Source organism: Bidens hawaiensis, unplaced genomic scaffold, assembly GCF_021521415.1.
Source record: "Bidens hawaiensis isolate Kalapana, Puna unplaced genomic scaffold, B.hawaiensis_p1.1 tig00017358_1, whole genome shotgun sequence".
Taxonomy (NCBI): Eukaryota; Viridiplantae; Streptophyta; class Magnoliopsida; order Asterales; family Asteraceae; genus Bidens; species Bidens hawaiensis.
Genome location: NW_027492632.1, coordinates 199,406 through 217,937, shown reverse-complemented (window position 1 = coordinate 217,937; position 18,532 = coordinate 199,406). Strand labels below are relative to the sequence as shown.

Below are 18,532 nucleotides of genomic sequence, written 5' to 3'. Positions count from 1 at the left end.
AACACTATCTGGTAACGCAAAACGCTGTAACGCAAAACGCTGAACGCAAACGCTAAACGCTATATTTTATATAAACTTGTGAACTCACCAACCCCGTGTTGACACTTTTAGTATGTTATTCTCAGGTAGCCGAGGCGGGCGCGCGGTTTAGGATCATGCATTGCTTGAAACACTTTTAATTATGCAAACTTATATTTAACTGTTATCATTGGGTTTTAAGTCGTCCTGCGTGACGCAACATTGGTTTCTATGGTTTTACGCTTCCGCATTTAATTACTCGTAAACGTTTTCATGATTTTGAAACTTTGTTTTTATGGTTTGATTATAACTAATGAATCCGATCCTGCTAGTTCACACCCTCTGACGGTAAAACTCCGTTAGTAGATTTTGAGGGTGTGACATCTTCTCCTGTTATTGATTATAATCAAAGCCGGCCAAGCACCATCACACACCAATGCTAAATTGGGCTTAAGAGCACGGACGTGAGCTTCTCAGTGGGCTAGAGCAAATTAAATGATTTATAATTATTTTTATTTTTAACTAGTGACTAATAAATTGATCAATCATTTACACTCCTCTTCACCCTAAAACTGCATTTCACATCTCATCTCATCATAATCCATGTTTTTGAATGTGATATGTGAAACCCCCACAACCTGCGCATTACGTACCAGATTACATGTCATGTATCGAGTAAACCCATTAGTTTGTGAAAAGTTACACGTTGAGATTACCAAGTACATTTATATAATTTTATCACCCAAGGAATTAGAAATAAGTAAATTGTGTATAAGTCATTTACTATGTTACCAAGGACAAAAGGAAAAAAAAAAGAAAAAAAGGAAATATTTACAAATATAGTTAGGTAATCGGATAAGTTATCATCATATCACTAGTACTATTCCTGTGCGAATTTTCAAAACTAGCTCATACTTGAATATCTTTTCCGACATATCATGTCTGCTCATTGAATTCTGATTCATTAATTTGACGTCCTACAACATCTTCTTTTCTTTTGAGCTCATCGTGTTACAATATATATGGAAATATGCGGTGTCACTCAAATATAAAAATATATATAATACATTAGTAGCTATTTTATCGTGTCACATGAAAACAAGGGGGTGAACATTTACTTGACTACTTGAACTTATGCTCGTTGTACACGTGGTGTTTTCTTATTCATTGGTTGAAGGCACATGCACAAACAGTTGTGCGCCACCTAGCGGCTAGTGCACATGCACGTTAGGTGACATGCTTTAGTTGGATCAACAAATTCGTAAAAAGAAGATGAAAATAAATGGCCTTTAAAGCGTTTTATTGGTTTACAAGAACATTCTGATGATATTTTTTCTTATATTACGGTAATCTCATACACGACTGATAGAAATCAAAGTTTTTTGAGGTAGACTTGATCTTGACTCTAGGTAAGTTTGACCAAACTAAATAACTCAAATAGCTTGAAAACTGTTAAAATTGACTGATGAAGTATGTTAAGTAATATAAACTTTGAATAAAGTTAAAACTAAAATTAAAATATAACATAAAAATTGCACAGTAATTTCATTTATTGCTATTTGGTTTGGCTTTAGAATTGTTTCTGGACCAATCAGTTAAAATTTTTCACTTTTGAATATAGTTAAAAATAAATAAATAAAGGAAATGAACAATCTATAACTCTATACGTGTTGTGCAAAGAATGCAGTAGCCTACTTTTGCAAGAATCTAGCGGTCGAACTTGGACAATTTGGCGATCAATTGTTTGTAAACTTATGCTTTGGCAACACCTTTGGCCACGAGTCTTGATGGGATTGAAGGCAAAGTGCTAGAAAGTAGAAACTATGCGTAACATTTAGGATGGATGATGTTGCTAAGGTTGTCCTTTTTCAGTTTTTCTTAGTGACGAGGCAAAGCATATTAGCGGACAAAACTTGTTTATTGAATATTGATAGAGTTTACCATTGTTAACCCATCATTCAACATATTCAAATATCCCATCATCTTAAAGTCGATCAATTATGTTATTTTGTTTTTTTTGCATATTCTGATAAGACCATTTTACATGGTCTATGTACCTTTTTCCCCCATCATATTAAGCATTTCAACCTCCATTTACATTATTCTTGCTCAACTTATGAGTTTTAACTTCCAACTATTTCAATATTAGGGGGTGTTTGGCCTAGCTCTTTTAGCAACGCTTATAGCTTTTTTAGCTTTTTTTATAAAATAAGCTAAATTTGGTGTTTGGTTTAGCTTTTTTAGCTTAGGCTTATAAGCTTATATAAGCTAATTTGTAGAAACTTATTTGAAGATGGTTATTTAGCTTATTTGAAGAAGCTTATTTGTTTAAGGGGGTAAATTACTCATTTGCCTTCAAATGGTGATAGATTAATAATATTGAAGTAACTTATTACTATAACAAATTAAAAATGATGAATTTAACAACTTATTAAGATGTATAATCAACTTGTAGAATATAAGCTAATCCAAACACTTAAAAAAAAGCTTATCAAATGATATAAAATAAGCTATAAGCTTCAAAAAGATATAACCATAAGCACAAAAATATAAGCTAGGCCAAACACCCGCTTAGTCTAATCTCCAAGGGTGTTTCATAGTCGGCTCAAAAACTTATAGTATCAAGTATTCTCTGCTTTAGTCTGATGGCTTAATCATCGAACTAGGATCATCAAAGTCGTTGTCCCAAAAAAGTTATCTAATATTGTTCTTTTGTTATTAGTTAAACAGTTAAATATCATAAAAAACAATAAAAAAACAAACATAATTTTCTTTTCTTTATAAGTTTTAACTAATAACTAATTTAAAAGTGTTTTAAAAATGTTACATATAACATGTATATTAAGTGACATTCATCTTTTTAGGGAAAAAAAAGAAATTATATAAAATATAGTTGCACACCCTTAATTATTAGCCCTTAACCAAAGACACCACTTTGAAATAGAGGTGCACCGTGCACAAATCAATTATTTTAAGGAAAACGTATTGTCAACAAAAATCAAGAATTAGGTCGGGTATGAACCGGTTTCTCCGTGTCTGATTTTTTTGAAGAACCGGAATCCAATTCGAATCCGCCGATCGGATCATGTAGGAACCTTTTACGTGTCAAATAGAGGTGCACAAATCGAGTTTTTCAAAAACCATGTTTCGGGTGTGTAATCAGGTTCGGGTATGACAGGGTATTGAAAAATCGGGTACTGCCAATACCGGGTTCAGGTTCGGGTCCGTGTATTGTCTATAAAAATCATACCCTATGCATCATGTACATGTATTAAAAACCCGGTTCCAAGTTTTTTTTTCGGATCTGATTCCGGATTCAGGTATTTTTTTTGCACCTCTAGTGTCAGATCCGGAACCGATATTTTACGTATTTCTAATGAAAATTTAGATTCCCTAAAGCAAGCCCAAGTTTATTCCAAAAGAAGCCCAATATCCCAAATCTATAAACCATTAACCTCCACCTACAAACCCTAATATTCATCCGTTCACCACCACAACCACCTCACCGCCGCCGCCGGAAATATGGGTCGAGTCCGTACGAAGACTGGGAAGAAATCCTCACGTCAAGTAATCGAACGCTACTACTCGAAAATGACACTGGATTTCCACACCAATAAGAAGATTCTAGAAGAAGTGGCCATCATTCCATCCAAACGGTTACGTAACAAGATCGCGGGGTTCTCAACGCACTTAATGAAGCGTATTCAGAAAGGACCCGTCAGAGGCATCTCGTTGAAGCTTCAGTAAGAAGAAAGAGAACGAAGGGTGGATTTTGTACCGGATGAGTCTGCTATTAAGGTTGATAATATTGAGGTTGATAAGGAGACTATTGAGTTGCTTGCTAGTCTTGGGATGAGTGATTTGCCAGGTGTCATTCTTAAAGAGGAGGCGACAGTGGTGGCCGCGGTGGTGGAAGGAGGTATTGATTTTTATATGAGTTATTGTTTTGAGAGACGAATTTGATTGAGAATTTATGTTTAATTGTTTTTTTTTTAGAAATTTGAATCAAGTTTTTGATAATTTTGGATTGGGAATTTTGCTTGTATGATGTTAAAGGGGTTATTCCAAATTTCTTATTTTATCGGCTTATAAACTATTTGAGAAGTTAATAAGTTTTGTGAGATTGTTTATGTTGAGATGACAAGTCAATAAGTCATGATATTCTTAGTTATTAACTTATGGCAAAAAGTTATAAGGATGCATCATAATAAGGAATCTGAAGCACCCAAAAATTTGGATATTGTTGTTATGTGTTGGTGATCATTACATGAACAAGTTTTTAGACTCAATGTTGTATGGTTTTTAGACATAAAGTGTGAGTCTAGACAGAATGTTTTAAGGCTATGTGTAGTGGAGGGCTACAAAATGAGGCGTTTTACGTCATGTGGCGCATTGTGGGGTTTTTTAATGGGTTCTCTATCTTATCTTTCAAATTTAACTAAAAATACATAATTTCTTTAATTTATACATCATTTTCTAATAACGTTTCTCAACCCATTCTCCATTATCATCTCTATATTCTTTTTTCTCTTTCTTTCATAAGCTTTTAGGAGCTTTTAGAAGCTGCAAGCTTCAAGCTTTTAAGAAAAAGCTCAAACTCAATTAAAAGCTCTGTTTGGTTCAAGGAGCTTGAAGCTTTTAGGTCAGGAGAAAAAGCTTAAAGCTTAATGCTTCTACTAGTAGCGTTTAGAAAAGAGCTACAAGCTTTTAGTATGATAATTTACTTAAATAACCTTCCAAAATAAATACATTTACTATTATTGATTTTAGTTATGCCCATTTTAGTAATTTTATACGTTTTATTAAAAGCTTCAGCTACTCTGCCAAACATCTAAATATATCTAAAGAGCTACAGCTAACACTATCAGCTACAGCTTCCAACCACCAGCTACCAGCCAACAGCTTCCAGCTACAGCTACCAGCTAGTTTTGCCAAACATACCCATAATCTTAACTTCAAACTATTTTGTCTTATTATCATTTTCAATATAAACTGATTTCTAATATATATTTATAGAAAGATAACTGAAAATGGAGTATTGTGACAACACTCTAAATTTGGAGGCTTTCTATATCATTTCACTAAAATTTAGAGATGGAGTTTGGAGATAGGGAATGGGTTGGAGTGATTTTTTATGTAAGGCCCCGTTCCCGGTAGCCCTACTTTAGCGTCGATTTACTTATAAACACAGTTCTTACAAATCAGAGTTAATTAAAACTTTTCGCGGAATATAAAACATCAACTATTCGTTACAAAACATTAAATCTTTTCTTTGATACCATAACACAAAACATTAAATTTAAAACATCTTTACTTCTATCTTCAGATGTCAGCCGTTCAATCCATGCCATGTGCCGTCCTCATGCTAACTCTATAATCAGCTCACCTGCGTGCATACTAAAAGTCAGCTATGCTGAGTGAGTTCTAGTTAATCAGGCGACATACAATACATACACATATCATACATACGTACAAATCCGAATATACATCTCCATACTTACCCAGTTACCTTTCTATCATACATACATTTCTACAATCACTAACCTCAGTCTACCGAGAGTACGTTCATAGTCCGCCGTCTATACTTGTACTCAAGGTCGTGAACATGAAAAAGATCCGCAGTCCTTACCTATGTTCACCATTTATGGTACGTGCAAGGTCCGCAGTCCTTCATTATACCATCCTACATTTACAACATGTACGAGGTCCGCAGTCCTTCCCTATGTTGTAACCTAATTCATAGCACGTACGAGGTCCACAGTCCTCCCCTATGCTATCACAACACAATTACAACAAGTATAAGGTCCGCAGTCCTTCCCTATGCCGAATCCTATTTCATAAACACGTATAAGGTCCACAGTCCTTAACTACGCCATCACATGCCAAGTCTATGTCCAACGAAAGTTAGAGGGATTTGCTATCCTAACTTACAACGTCAGACGTAGAATTCACATACCATTCTTGTACCTGCATACTCTTACTTCGTATATACAATAAATACATCATAGCATAAGAACACTCTAAGCGTTCTTCACATCATTCGTTTAACAATCATACTCCTTGTCGGTACATGCAATATCCGAAGATCGTTCACGCCCCGACAAGCATTCACTCATAACGATCATACATCATCCATATATAATATTCATATCCTTATTTATAACCTGACAGTACGCACAATATCCGAAGATCGTTCACGTACTGACAAGCAATCATTCATATCTATCACATATATCATATATAGCATACACTTACCACTTAAGGTAAGTGTATTAACTAATCACATCGAGTATGCACACAACCCCGAAAAACATAACAAGGAAGTGGGGCTAGAAACTCACCTGAACTCGGTTATGTTTATTGTTAATGGTTGTCCTTCTCTTTAGCTGTGCGCGACTAACTGTATAACAATTACACGTATCAATTAGCTATCACTACCCATAACGCGTTCCTGGTCTAATTGTAACCCTCAACGAACGGGGGTTCGGGGGCAGCGCCCCTGACAGCGGGGTTCTAGGGGTGGCAGCCCCTAGCAGGGTCCAAGGGGCAGAGCCCCTGGCTTAACTCAACTCAAGCGAACTTAACTTAAGCGAGGTTAACATACAGATTAGGCGAACTTAACTCAAGCGAACTTAACTTAAGCGAGGTTAACATCAGCGAACTTAGCATCAGCGAAGTTAACATCAGCGAACTTAGCATTAGCGAAGTTAACATCAGCGAACTTAGTATCAGCGAAGTTAACATCAGGCGAACTTGTACATCGGCGAACTTATGGAGCAGCGAACTTGTACAACAAGCTTGCTGTAGCGAGCTGCTGCTGCCCGGGTTCATTTTATCAACAAAAACACGCGTTTTACAACCCTTAATCCGCTCGTTTATGGTTTGGCTTTAATCCCGGCCATTCTCCAGTCTGATTGCGGCCCAAACTCGACCCGTTTGTAATATAAAGTATGAACCTTTAAGGCTAACATTTAAAACTAGATTTAGGGTTCATTTTAGACGAGCCGCACATGTTTGCAGGTCCATTAAGTTCGTTTTGTCAACAAGTTTACAACTTTATGGTTCATTTCTACCAGATCTATTCTACGTTTAAGTTTCGATACTAACCGTTCATAAAAACGTGAACTTTATGCTTAAAAACATACCTTGCCGGATTCGTTTGGTCGCGGTTAGTTCGGTTATGAACTCTAGATCTTGCGTCTATCTTGTATATGGAAGATATATTAATAATTACGCTCGCACGATCTCGTTCATCCCTTTCCTCTCTTGGCCGCGATTAACAAAGACGTGTGTGTGTTTCTTTGAGTGTGTAGAGATTTTGGAAAGATGAAAATGAGAGTTAGGGTTTTAGGATGGTATAAGGGGTATTTATATCCCTTAAAGCCCATGGACCGGTTTCTCCGTGTCTGATTTTTTTGAAGAACCGGAACCCAATTCGAATCCGCCGATCGGATCATGTAGGAACCTTTTACGTGTCAAATAGAGGTGCACAAATCGGGTTTTTCAAAAACCATGTTTCGGGTGTGTAATCAGGTTCGGGTATGACAGGGTATTGAAAAATCGGGTACTGCCAATACCGGGTTCAGGTTCGGGTCCGTGTATTGTCTATAAAAATCATACCCTATGCATCATGTACATGTATTAAAAACCCGGTTCCAAGTTTTTTTTTCGGATCTGATTCCGGATTCAGGTATTTTTTTTGCACCTCTAGTGTCAGATCCGGAACCGATATTTTACGTATTTCTAATGAAAATTTAGATTCCCTAAAGCAAGCCCAAGTTTATTCCAAAAGAAGCCCAATATCCCAAATCTATAAACCATTAACCTCCACCTACAAACCCTAATATTCATCCGTTCACCACCACAACCACCTCACCGCCGCCGCCGGAAATATGGGTCGAGTCCGTACGAAGACTGTGAAGAAATCCTCACGTCAAGTAATCGAACGCTACTACTCGAAAATGACACTGGATTTCCACACCAATAAGAAGATTCTAGAAGAAGTGGCCATCATTCCATCCAAACGGTTACGTAACAAGATCGCGGGGTTCTCAACGCACTTAATGAAGCGTATTTAGAAAGGACCCGTCAGAGGCATCTCGTTGAAGCTTCAGGAAGAAGAAAGAGAACGAAGGATGGATTTTGTACCGAATGAGTCTGCTATTAAGGTTGATAATATTGAGGTTGATAAGGAGACTATTGAGTTGCTTGCTAGTCTTGGGATGAGTGATTTGCCAGGTGTCATTCTTAAGGAGGAGGCGACAGTGGTGGCCGCGGTGGTGGAAGGAGGTATTGATTTTTATATGAGTTATTGTTTTGAGAGATGAATTTGATTGAGAATTTATGTTTAATTGTTTTTTTTTTAGAAATTTGAATCAAGTTTTTGATAATTTTGGATTGAGAATTTTGCTTGTATGATGTTAAAGGGGTTATTCCAGATTGCTTATTTTATCGGCTTATAAACTATTTGAGAAGTTAATAAGTTTTGTGAGATTGTTTATGTTGAGATGACAAGTCAATAAGTCATGATATTCTTAGTTATTAACTTATGGCAAAAAGTTATAAGGATGCATCATAATAAGGAATCTGAAGCACCCAAAAATTTGGATATTGTTGTTATGTGTTGGTGATCATTACATGAACAAGTTTTTAGACTCAATGTTGTATGGTTTTTAGACATAAAGTGTGAGTCTAGACAGAATGTTTTAAGGCTATGTGTAGTGGAGGGCTACAAAATGAGGCGTTTTACGTCATGTGGCGCATTGTGGGGTTTTTTAATGGGTTCTCTATCTTATCTTTCAAATTTAACTAAAAAAACATAATTTCTTTAATTTATACATCATTTTCTAATAACGTTTCTCAACCCATTCTCCATTATCATCTCTATATTCTTTTTTCTCTTTCTTTCATAAGCTTTTAGGAGCTTTTAGAAGCTACAAGCTTCAAGCTTTTAAGAAAAAGCTCAAACTCAATTAAAAGCTCTGTTTGGTTCAAGGAGCTTGAAGCTTTTAGGTCAGGAGAAAAAGCTTAAAGCTTAATGCTTCTACTAGTAGCGTTTAGAAAAGAGCTACAAGCTTTTAGTATGATAATTTACTTAAATAACCTTCCAAAATAAATACATTTACTATTATTGATTTTAGTTATGCCCATTTTAGTAATTTTATACGTTTTATTAAAAGCTCCAGCTACTCTGCCAAACATCTAAATATATCTAAAGAGCTACAGCTAACACTATCAGCTACAGCTTCCAACCAACAGCTACCAGCCAACAGCTTCCAGCTACAGCTACCCGCTAGTTTTGCCAAACATACCCATAATCTTAACTTCAAACTATTTTGTCTTATTATCATTTTCAATATAAATTGATTTCTAATATATATTTATAGAAAGATAACTGAAAATGGAGTATTGTGACAACACTCTAAATTTGGAGGCTTTCTATTATAGGTGATCAAATCGGGTTGGTCAAAGGAACCGGAACCGGTTCAGAACCGGTTCCATTAGTCAACATCACTGTTTAAACCGGTTCCATGGTCGAACCGGTTAGGGAACCGGCCGGTTCCCCAGCCCTCGGACCCGGAACCGGTTCTGACCGGTTCCTAAACCGGTTCTTACACTGTAACCGGTTCCAACCGGTTACAGTGTAAAATATTATTTTTTTTTCGTTTTTCGTTTCCGCTGCTTGTGTAGGTGATGATTTGTGTTCTTCTGATTTCTGAAGAGGCTCATGCTACTTTTGTTGTTCACCCACAGAGCAATGGTAAACAACATATTGAACTTAATGCTATGAGTGTCAGCGTGTTTGAATTGATTAGTCTGTATCGTGTATCGTGTAATGGTGAACTTAAATCTGTATCGTGTTACATTTGTTGACTTTGCTATGTATTATAGTCTTTTGGCTTACGCAAGTCAAATGCTGAATTATAATCAAGAGCGGTGTTATACGATTCGTATTTGTAAAACATGTTAAATAAAAAAAACAATTAACATAAAATTCATTTTATTTACTTTAAGAAGTTCAAAAAAAAAGGTTACATGTTTTAAAATATTCAAAAACAAACTAACAAAACATTAAACTTATAAATATAAAGTTGTGACATATTATTTCTAGAAAAGCCTTCTTGTTCGTCGTAATTATTGAGTGGCGACTTATTCATCAGAATTACTTGTAGAAACGCCTTCTTGTTCGTCGTGCACTCGAACATCAAGTGGTGTTTCGTCTTCCAGAGTGGTTACGTGTTGAACACGATCGATTGAGTCCAAGTGATCCTTCAAGCAAATGCACATCTCCACCGACTCCGAATTCAGTCTTGTTCTTCTCACCGATATTACCCTGCCACTAAGAGAAAAAGCAGATTCCGAAGCTACCGTAGAAGCTTGGGCGGTTAGTAAATCACGGGCCATGGTGGCAAGAATCGGAAACTCGGTTTCCTTTACCTTCCACCAAGCCAAAACATCAAAAGTGCCATATTCCTCTTCGGATAAACCGGTAGAGAAATCATATGCACTATACCTTCCTAGTTCGCTTGAAGGGGTGTTACCACTTTGTTTTTTAGCCGTTACGTTGCGAACGGTATTCATAAGGCTAATCATGGGGTCTCGTACTCTAGTAGCACTTGAACTTGATGAAGACCCCCCCGGCGTAGGCATGTGTATGTTTGACCCATATTTATTTATATAAAAGTCATACATAAATTTAAAATTCAAGTTAAAATCATTTTGTGCCTCTGTTGAAAAGTTTGGGTCAACTTCATGCATATCTAAGGCTGAAAAAATTTCGTCTATCACACATTCAATCCCCGTAACATTTAACATTGGGTTTAAAGCGGCGGCGCAAGTAAAAATCGGTGGCAATTCAAGAAAGTATTTTTTTAATTTAAACTTCATTGGTAATATGATGTTTGAAAACATTGGACTTTTATTTTCAAATTCTTTAAGATTGTTAACGATTAAAAATAACTCCGAAAGAACCAAGGGACTTGTCGGATAATACGTTCCCGATAGTTTCGTAGTTGATGTTTTAAAAACTTCAAGAAAAGTCGATAAGTCATTGATAATTTCCCATTTCTCATTTGAAAAGGGGATTGCCAAATCATTCTCGGCAAGACTAGAATGAAACATTTGTAAAGTTTCTCTTTGTTTCAAAGCATTTTGAAACATTATGCAAGTGGAATTCCATCGATGAGGTACATCCCAATTAGCTCCCAAAGCTTTTCTTCCCGTATCTTTACAAAATTTTCTATAATCCATTTGTCTTTTTTTACTTTTCTTAAAAACTTCATGTAGCATTACTCTAAAATCGTTTATAACCGATGTAATCTCATCCGAATCAAGTCCGTCTTGCACGATTAAATTAATGATATGTGCAACACACCTTGAGTGAAAAAATACACCATTGCAAATCGGCGAATATTTTAATTTTAATTTATCAACCGCCGATGTATTATTCGACGCGTTATCAAATGCAATTGAAAATATTTTATTTTCTAGTTTATAAGTTTTTATAACATAATCTAAAATTTCAAACATATTATCTCCCGTATGTGGATACTCAAAGAGTTCGAAAGCAATGGTGCGTTTCATTATTTCCCACGATGACGGGTCTACCCAATGAGCGGTGACACAAAGATAAGATTCGGGTAGACCATGTGGAGCCGACCAAACATCACTAGTTAAGTTTATTCCCGTATTTATATTTTCAAAATATGCAATTAGTACCTCTTTGGCCTTCTTCCACAATTTTAAACAATAACGTTTAAGAGTATGACGACTTACGTGAGTGTATTGTGGTTGAAGCGTATCTCGAATCATGGCGGTTAAGCGAGGGTTGTCGAAGTGGCTAAACGATAAAGCTTCTTGAATCACAAACTTCGCCATACGATCTTGAACTCGATCAATTTGGTATGTAAATATTCCGCCTTCACTATCCATTTGCGTTTGTTGCGACTCGACGTTCTGTTTCAACGCCCTGCAATACGGTCTTTCGATGTGTTTCTTCAAATTTGAATTCGAAAGTGGGTTTAAATAAATCCCACAAAACTTGCACCGAGCCTTCAATGAATGGTCACTCAATTCAACCAAATCCCAATTGCACCAAATCTCTTGATTACGATTATGAGGTACAATACGAACGAAACTTGGTCCGGCGGTGAAACCTTGACCAACCGATGATTGTGAGGCAGCCATAACAACAAATATGAATATAGAAGAAGAGAAAACAAGAGATTAGAGAACTCAGAACGTTGTAATAGCGTTTTTTTGTATTTTTTTGCTTTCGGGTTTGCGTTTTGAGTGTTGTGATGAACCCATTACACCAAATACCTATTTATACTAGTAGTGGGGTGTTTGGGGAGCCAAAAAAACGGCCATTTTTGACCCCAACGGTCAAAAAACGGCCATAAAACCGTTTCCCAACGGCTAGAACTACTCCAACGGCTAGAACCGGTTCCGGTCGAACCGGTTCCGGTCGAACCGGTTCCGAACCGGTTCCGGTTCGGTTCCGGTTCCTACCCGGTCCACCTCCAAAAATGTCAAACCGGTCCCGGATCGTCGGGTTGAAACGGAACCGAACCGGTTCCTACGAAAAACGGGTAGGAACCGGTTCGGTTCCGGTTCGGTTCCACCGAACCGGTTCCAGGAACCGGTTTTGTTGTCCACCTCTACTTTCTATATCATTTCACTAAAATTTAGAGATGGAGTTTGGAGATAGGGAATGGGTTGGAGTGATTTTTTATGTAAGGCCCCGTTCCCGGTAGCCCTACTTTAGCGTCAATTTACTTATAAACACAGTTCTTACAAATCAGAGTTAATTAAAACTTTTCGCGGAATATAAAACATCAACTATTCGTTACAAAACATTAAATCTTTTCTTTGATACCATAACACAAAACATTAAATTTAAAACATCTTTACTTCTATCTTCAGATGTCAGCCGTTCAATCCATGCCATGTGCCGTCCTCATGCTAACTCTATAATCAGCTCACCTGCGTGCATACTAAAAGTCAGCTATGCTGAGTGAGTTCTAGTTAATCAGGCGACATACAATACATACACATATCATACATACGTACAAATCCGAATATACATCTCCATACTTACCCAGTTACCTTTCTATCATACATACATTTCTACAATCACTAACCTCAGTCTACCGAGAGTACGTTCATAGTCCGCCGTCTATACTTGTACTCAAGGTCGTGAACATGAAAAAGATCCGCAGTCCTTACCTATGTTCACCATTTATGGTACGTGCAAGGTCCGCAGTCCTTCATTATACCATCCTACATTTACAACATGTACGAGGTCCGCAGTCCTTCCCTATGTTGTTACCTAATTCATAGCACGTACGAGGTCCACAGTCCTCCCCTATGCTATCACAACACAATTACAACAAGTATAAGGTCCGCAGTCCTTCCCTATGCCGAATCCTATTTCATAAACACGTATAAGGTCCACAGTCCTTAACTACGCCATCACATGCCAAGTCTATGTCCAACGAAAGTTAGAGGGATTTGCTATCCTAACTTACAACGTCAGACGTAGAATTCACATACCATTCTTGTACCTGCATACTCTTACTTCGTATATACAATAAATACATCATAGCATAAGAACACTCTAAGCGTTCTTCACATCATTCGTTTAACAATCATACTCCTTGTCGGTACATGCAATATCCGAAGATCGTTCACGCCCCGACAAGCATTCACTCATAACGATCATACATCATCCATATATAATATTCATATCCTTATTTATAACCTGACAGTACGCACAATATCCGAAGATCGTTCACGTACTGACAAGCAATCATTCATATCTATCACATATATCATATATAGCATACACTTACCACTTAAGGTAAGTGTATTAACTAATCACATCGAGTATGCACACAACCCCGAAAAACATAACAAGGAAGTGGGGCTAGAAACTCACCTGAACTCGGTTATGTTTATTGTTAATGGTTGTCATTCTCTTTAGCTGTGCGCGACTAACTGTATAACAATTACACGTATCAATTAGCTATCACTACCCATAACGCGTTCCTGGTCTAATTGTAACCCTCAACGAACGGGGGTTCGGGGGCAGCGCCCCTGACAGCGGGGTTCTAGGGGTGGCAGCCCCTAGCAGGGTCCAAGGGGCAGAGCCCCTGGCTTAACTCAACTCAAGCGAACTTAACTTAAGCGAGGTTAACATACAGATTAGGCGAACTTAACTCAAGCGAACTTAACTTAAGCGAGGTTAACATCAGCGAACTTAGCATCAGCGAAGTTAACATCAGCGAACTTAGCATTAGCGAAGTTAACATCAGCGAACTTAGCATCAGCGAAGTTAACATCAGGCGAACTTGTACATCGGCGAACTTATGGAGCAGCGAACTTGTACAACAAGCTTGCTGTAGCGAGCTGCTGCTGCCCGGGTTCATTTTATCAACAAAAACACGCGTTTTACAACCCTTAATCCGCTCGTTTATGGTTTGGCTTTAATCCCGGCCATTCTCCAGTCTGATTGCGGCCCAAACTCGACCCGTTTGTAATATAAAGTATGAACCTTTAAGGCTAACATTTAAAACTAGATTTAGGGTTCATTTTAGACGAGCCGCACATGTTTGCAGGTCCATTAAGTTCGTTTTGTCAACAAGTTTACAACTTTATGGTTCATTTCTACCAGATCTATTCTACGTTTAAGTTTCGATACTAACCGTTCATAAAAACGTGAACTTTATGCTTAAAAACATACCTTGCCGGATACGTTTGGTCGCGGTTAGTTCGGTTATGAACTCTAGATCTTGCGTCTATCTTGTATATGGAAGATATATTAATAATTACGCTCGCACGATCTCGTTCATCCCTTTCCTCTCTCGGCCGCGATTAACAAAGACGTGTGTGTGTTTCTTTGAGTGTGTAGAGATTTTGGAAAGATGAAAATGAGAGTTAGGGTTTTAGGATGGTATAAGGGGTATTTATATCCCTTAAAGCCCATGGACCGGTTTCTCCGTGTCTGATTTTTTTGAAGAACCGGAACCCAATTCGAATCCGCCGATCGGATCATGTAGGAACCTTTTACGTGTCAAATAGAGGTGCACAAATCGGGTTTTTCAAAAACCATGTTTCGGGTGTGTAATCAGGTTCGGGTATGACAGGGTATTGAAAAATCGGGTACTGCCAATACCGGGTTCAGGTTCGGGTCCGTGTATTGTCTATAAAAATCATACCCTATCCATCATGTACATGTATTAAAAACCCGGTTCCAAGTTTTTTTTTCGGATCTGATTCCGGATTCAGGTATTTTTTTTGCACCTCTAGTGTCAGATCCGGAACCGATATTTTACGTATTTCTAATGAAAATTTAGATTCCCTAAAGCAAGCCCAAGTTTATTCCAAAAGAAGCCCAATATCCCAAATCTATAAACCATTAACCTCCACCTACAAACCCTAATATTCATCCGTTCACCACCACAACCACCTCACCGCCGCCGCCGGAAATATGGGTCGAGTCCGTACGAAGACTGTGAAGAAATCCTCACGTCAAGTAATCGAACGCTACTACTCGAAAATGACACTGGATTTCCACACCAATAAGAAGATTCTAGAAGAAGTGGCCATCATTCCATCCAAACGGTTACGTAACAAGATCGCGGGGTTCTCAACGCACTTAATGAAGCGTATTCAGAAAGGACCCGTCAGAGGCATCTCGTTGAAGCTTCAGGAAGAAGAAAGAGAACGAAGGATGGATTTTGTACCGGATGAGTCTGCTATTAAGGTTGATAATATTGAGGTTGATAAGGAGACTATTGAGTTGCTTGCTAGTCTTGGGATGAGTGATTTGCCAGGTGTCATTCTTAAGGAGGAGGCGACAGTGGTGGCCGCGGTGGTGGAAGGAGGTATTGATTTTTATATGAGTTATTGTTTTGAGAGATGAATTTGATTGAGAATTTATGTTTAATTGTTTTTTTTTTAGAAATTTGAATCAAGTTTTTGATAATTTTGGATTGAGAATTTTGCTTGTATGATGTTAAAGGGGTTATTCCAGATTGCTTATTTTATCGGCTTATAAACTATTTGAGAAGTTAATAAGTTTTGTGAGATTGTTTATGTTGAGATGACAAGTCAATAAGTCATGATATTCTTAGTTATTAACTTATGGCAAAAAGTTATAAGGATGCATCATAATAAGGAATCTGAAGCACCCAAAAATTTGGATATTGTTGTTATGTGTTGGTGATCATTACATGAACAAGTTTTTAGACTCAATGTTGTATGGTTTTTAGACATAAAGTGTGAGTCTAGACAGAATGTTTTAAGGCTATGTGTAGTGGAGGGCTACAAAATGAGGCGTTTTACGTCATGTGGCGCATTGTGGGGTTTTTTAATGGGTTCTCTATCTTATCTTTCAAATTTAACTAAAAAAACATAATTTCTTTAATTTATACATCATTTTCTAATAACGTTTCTCAACCCATTCTCCATTATCATCTCTATATTCTTTTTTCTCTTTCTTTCATAAGCTTTTAGGAGCTTTTAGAAGCTGCAAGCTTCAAGCTTTTAAGAAAAAGCTCAAACTCAATTAAAAGCTCTGTTTGGTTCAAGGAGCTTGAAGCTTTTAGGTCAGGAGAAAAAGCTTAAAGCTTAATGCTTCTACTAGTAGCGTTTAGAAAAGAGCTACAAGCTTTTAGTATGATAATTTACTTAAATAACCTTCCAAAATAAATACATTTACTATTATTGATTTTAGTTATGCCCATTTTAGTAATTTTATACGTTTTATTAAAAGCTCCAGCTACTCTGCCAAACATCTAAATATATCTAAAGAGCTACAGCTAACACTATCAGCTACAGCTTCCAACCAACAGCTACCAGCCAACAGCTTCCAGCTACAGCTACCCGCTAGTTTTGCCAAACATACCCATAATCTTAACTTCAAACTATTTTGTCTTATTATCATTTTCAATATAAATTGATTTCTAATATATATTTATAGAAAGATAACTGAAAATGGAGTATTGTGACAACACTCTAAATTTGGAGGCTTTCTATTATAGGTGATCAAATCGGGTTGGTCAAAGGAACCGGAACCGGTTCAGAACCGGTTCCATTAGTCAACATCACTGTTTAAACCGGTTCCATGGTCGAACCGGTTAGGGAACCGGCCGGTTCCCCAGCCCTCGGACCCGGAACCGGTGGAACCGGTTCTGACCGGTTCCTAAACCGGTTCTTACACTGTAACCGGTTCCAACCGGTTACTGTGTAAAATATTATTTTTTTTTCGTTTTTCGTTTCCGCTGCTTGTGTAGGTGATGATTTGTGTTCTTCTGATTTCTGAAGAGGCTCATGCTACTTTTGTTGTTCACCCACAGAGCAATGGTAAACAACATATTGAACTTAATGCTATGAGTGTCAGCGTGTTTGAATTGATTAGTCTGTATCGTGTATCGTGTAATGGTGAACTTAAATCTGTATCGTGTTACATTTGTTGACTTTGCTATGTATTATAGTCTTTTGGCTTACGCAAGTCAAATGCTGAATTATAATCAAGAGCGGTGTTATACGATTCGTATTTGTAAAACATGTTAAATAAAAAAAACAATTAACATAAAATTCATTTTATTTACTTTAAGAAGTTCAAAAAAAAAGGTTACATGTTTTAAAATATTCAAAAACAAACTAACAAAACATTAAACTTATAAATATAAAGTTGTGACATATTATTTCTAGAAAAGCCTTCTTGTTCGTCGTAATTATTGAGTGGCGACTTATTCATCAGAATTACTTGTAGAAACGCCTTCTTGTTCGTCGTGCACTCGAACATCAAGTGGTGTTTCGTCTTCCAGAGTGGTTACGTGTTGAACACGATCGATTGAGTCCAAGTGATCCTTCAAGCAAATGCACATCTCCACCGACTCCGAATTCAGTCTTGTTCTTCTCACCGATATTACCCTGCCACTAAGAGAAAAAGCAGATTCCGAAGCTACCGTAGAAGCTTGGGCGGTTAGTAAATCACGGGCCATGGTGGCAAGAATCGGAAACTCGGTTTCCTTTACCTTCCACCAAGCCAAAACATCAAAAGTGCCAAATTCCTCTTCGGATAAACCGGTAGAGAAATCATATGCACTATACCTTCCTAGTTCGCTTGAAGGGGTGTTACCCCTTTGTTTTTTAGCCGTTACGTTGCGAACGGTATTCATAAGGCTAATCATGGGGTCTCGTACTCTAGTAGCACTTGAACTTGATGAAGACCCCCCCGGCGTAGGCATGTGTATGTTTGACCCATATTTATTTATATAAAAGTCATACATAAATTTAAAATTCAAGTTAAAATCATTTTGTGCCTCTGTTGAAAAGTTTGGGTCAACTTCATGCATATCTAAGGCTGAAAAAATTTCGTCTATCACACATTCAATCCCCGTAACATTTAACATTGGGTTTAAAGCGGCGGCGCAAGTAAAAATCGGTGGCAATTCAAGAAAGTATTTTTTTAATTTAAACTTCATTGGTAATATGATGTTTGAAA

The 18,532-nt window shown here is 37.3% G+C and overlaps 2 protein-coding genes across 2 annotated transcripts; both read left to right on the top strand.

Moving 5' to 3' along the window:
• Window positions 1-3,540: 3,540 nt before the first annotated feature.
• LOC143553792 (small ribosomal subunit protein eS17-like) lies at window positions 3,541-4,022 on the top strand. Its single transcript, XM_077043696.1, has 3 exons — window positions 3,541-3,735; window positions 3,817-3,937; window positions 4,015-4,022. The coding sequence occupies exons 1-3, from the start codon at window positions 3,541-3,543 to the stop codon at window positions 4,020-4,022; spliced, it is 324 nt and encodes a 107-aa protein (XP_076899811.1).
• Window positions 4,023-15,508: 11,486 nt separating this feature from the next.
• On the top strand, window positions 15,509-15,990 carry LOC143553790 (small ribosomal subunit protein eS17-like). The gene is made up of 2 exons (XM_077043695.1): window positions 15,509-15,905; window positions 15,983-15,990. Exons 1-2 carry the CDS (start codon window positions 15,509-15,511, stop codon window positions 15,988-15,990), a joined length of 405 nt encoding a protein of 134 aa, XP_076899810.1.
• Window positions 15,991-18,532: the final 2,542 nt, after the last annotated feature.

What these genes read in the sequence shown, in the direction of transcription:
- LOC143553790 (XM_077043695.1), top strand. Translation starts at nt 15,509, where the DNA reads ATGGGTCGAGTCCGTACGAAGACTGTGAAGAAATCCTCACGTCAAGTA.
- LOC143553792 (XM_077043696.1), top strand. Translation starts at nt 3,541, where the DNA reads ATGGGTCGAGTCCGTACGAAGACTGGGAAGAAATCCTCACGTCAAGTA. An exon ending in AGCGTATTCAGAAAGGACCC is followed by an intron (nt 3,736 to 3,816) that starts GTCAGAGGCATC and finishes TCTGCTATTAAG; the next exon opens with GTTGATAATATTGAGGTTGA.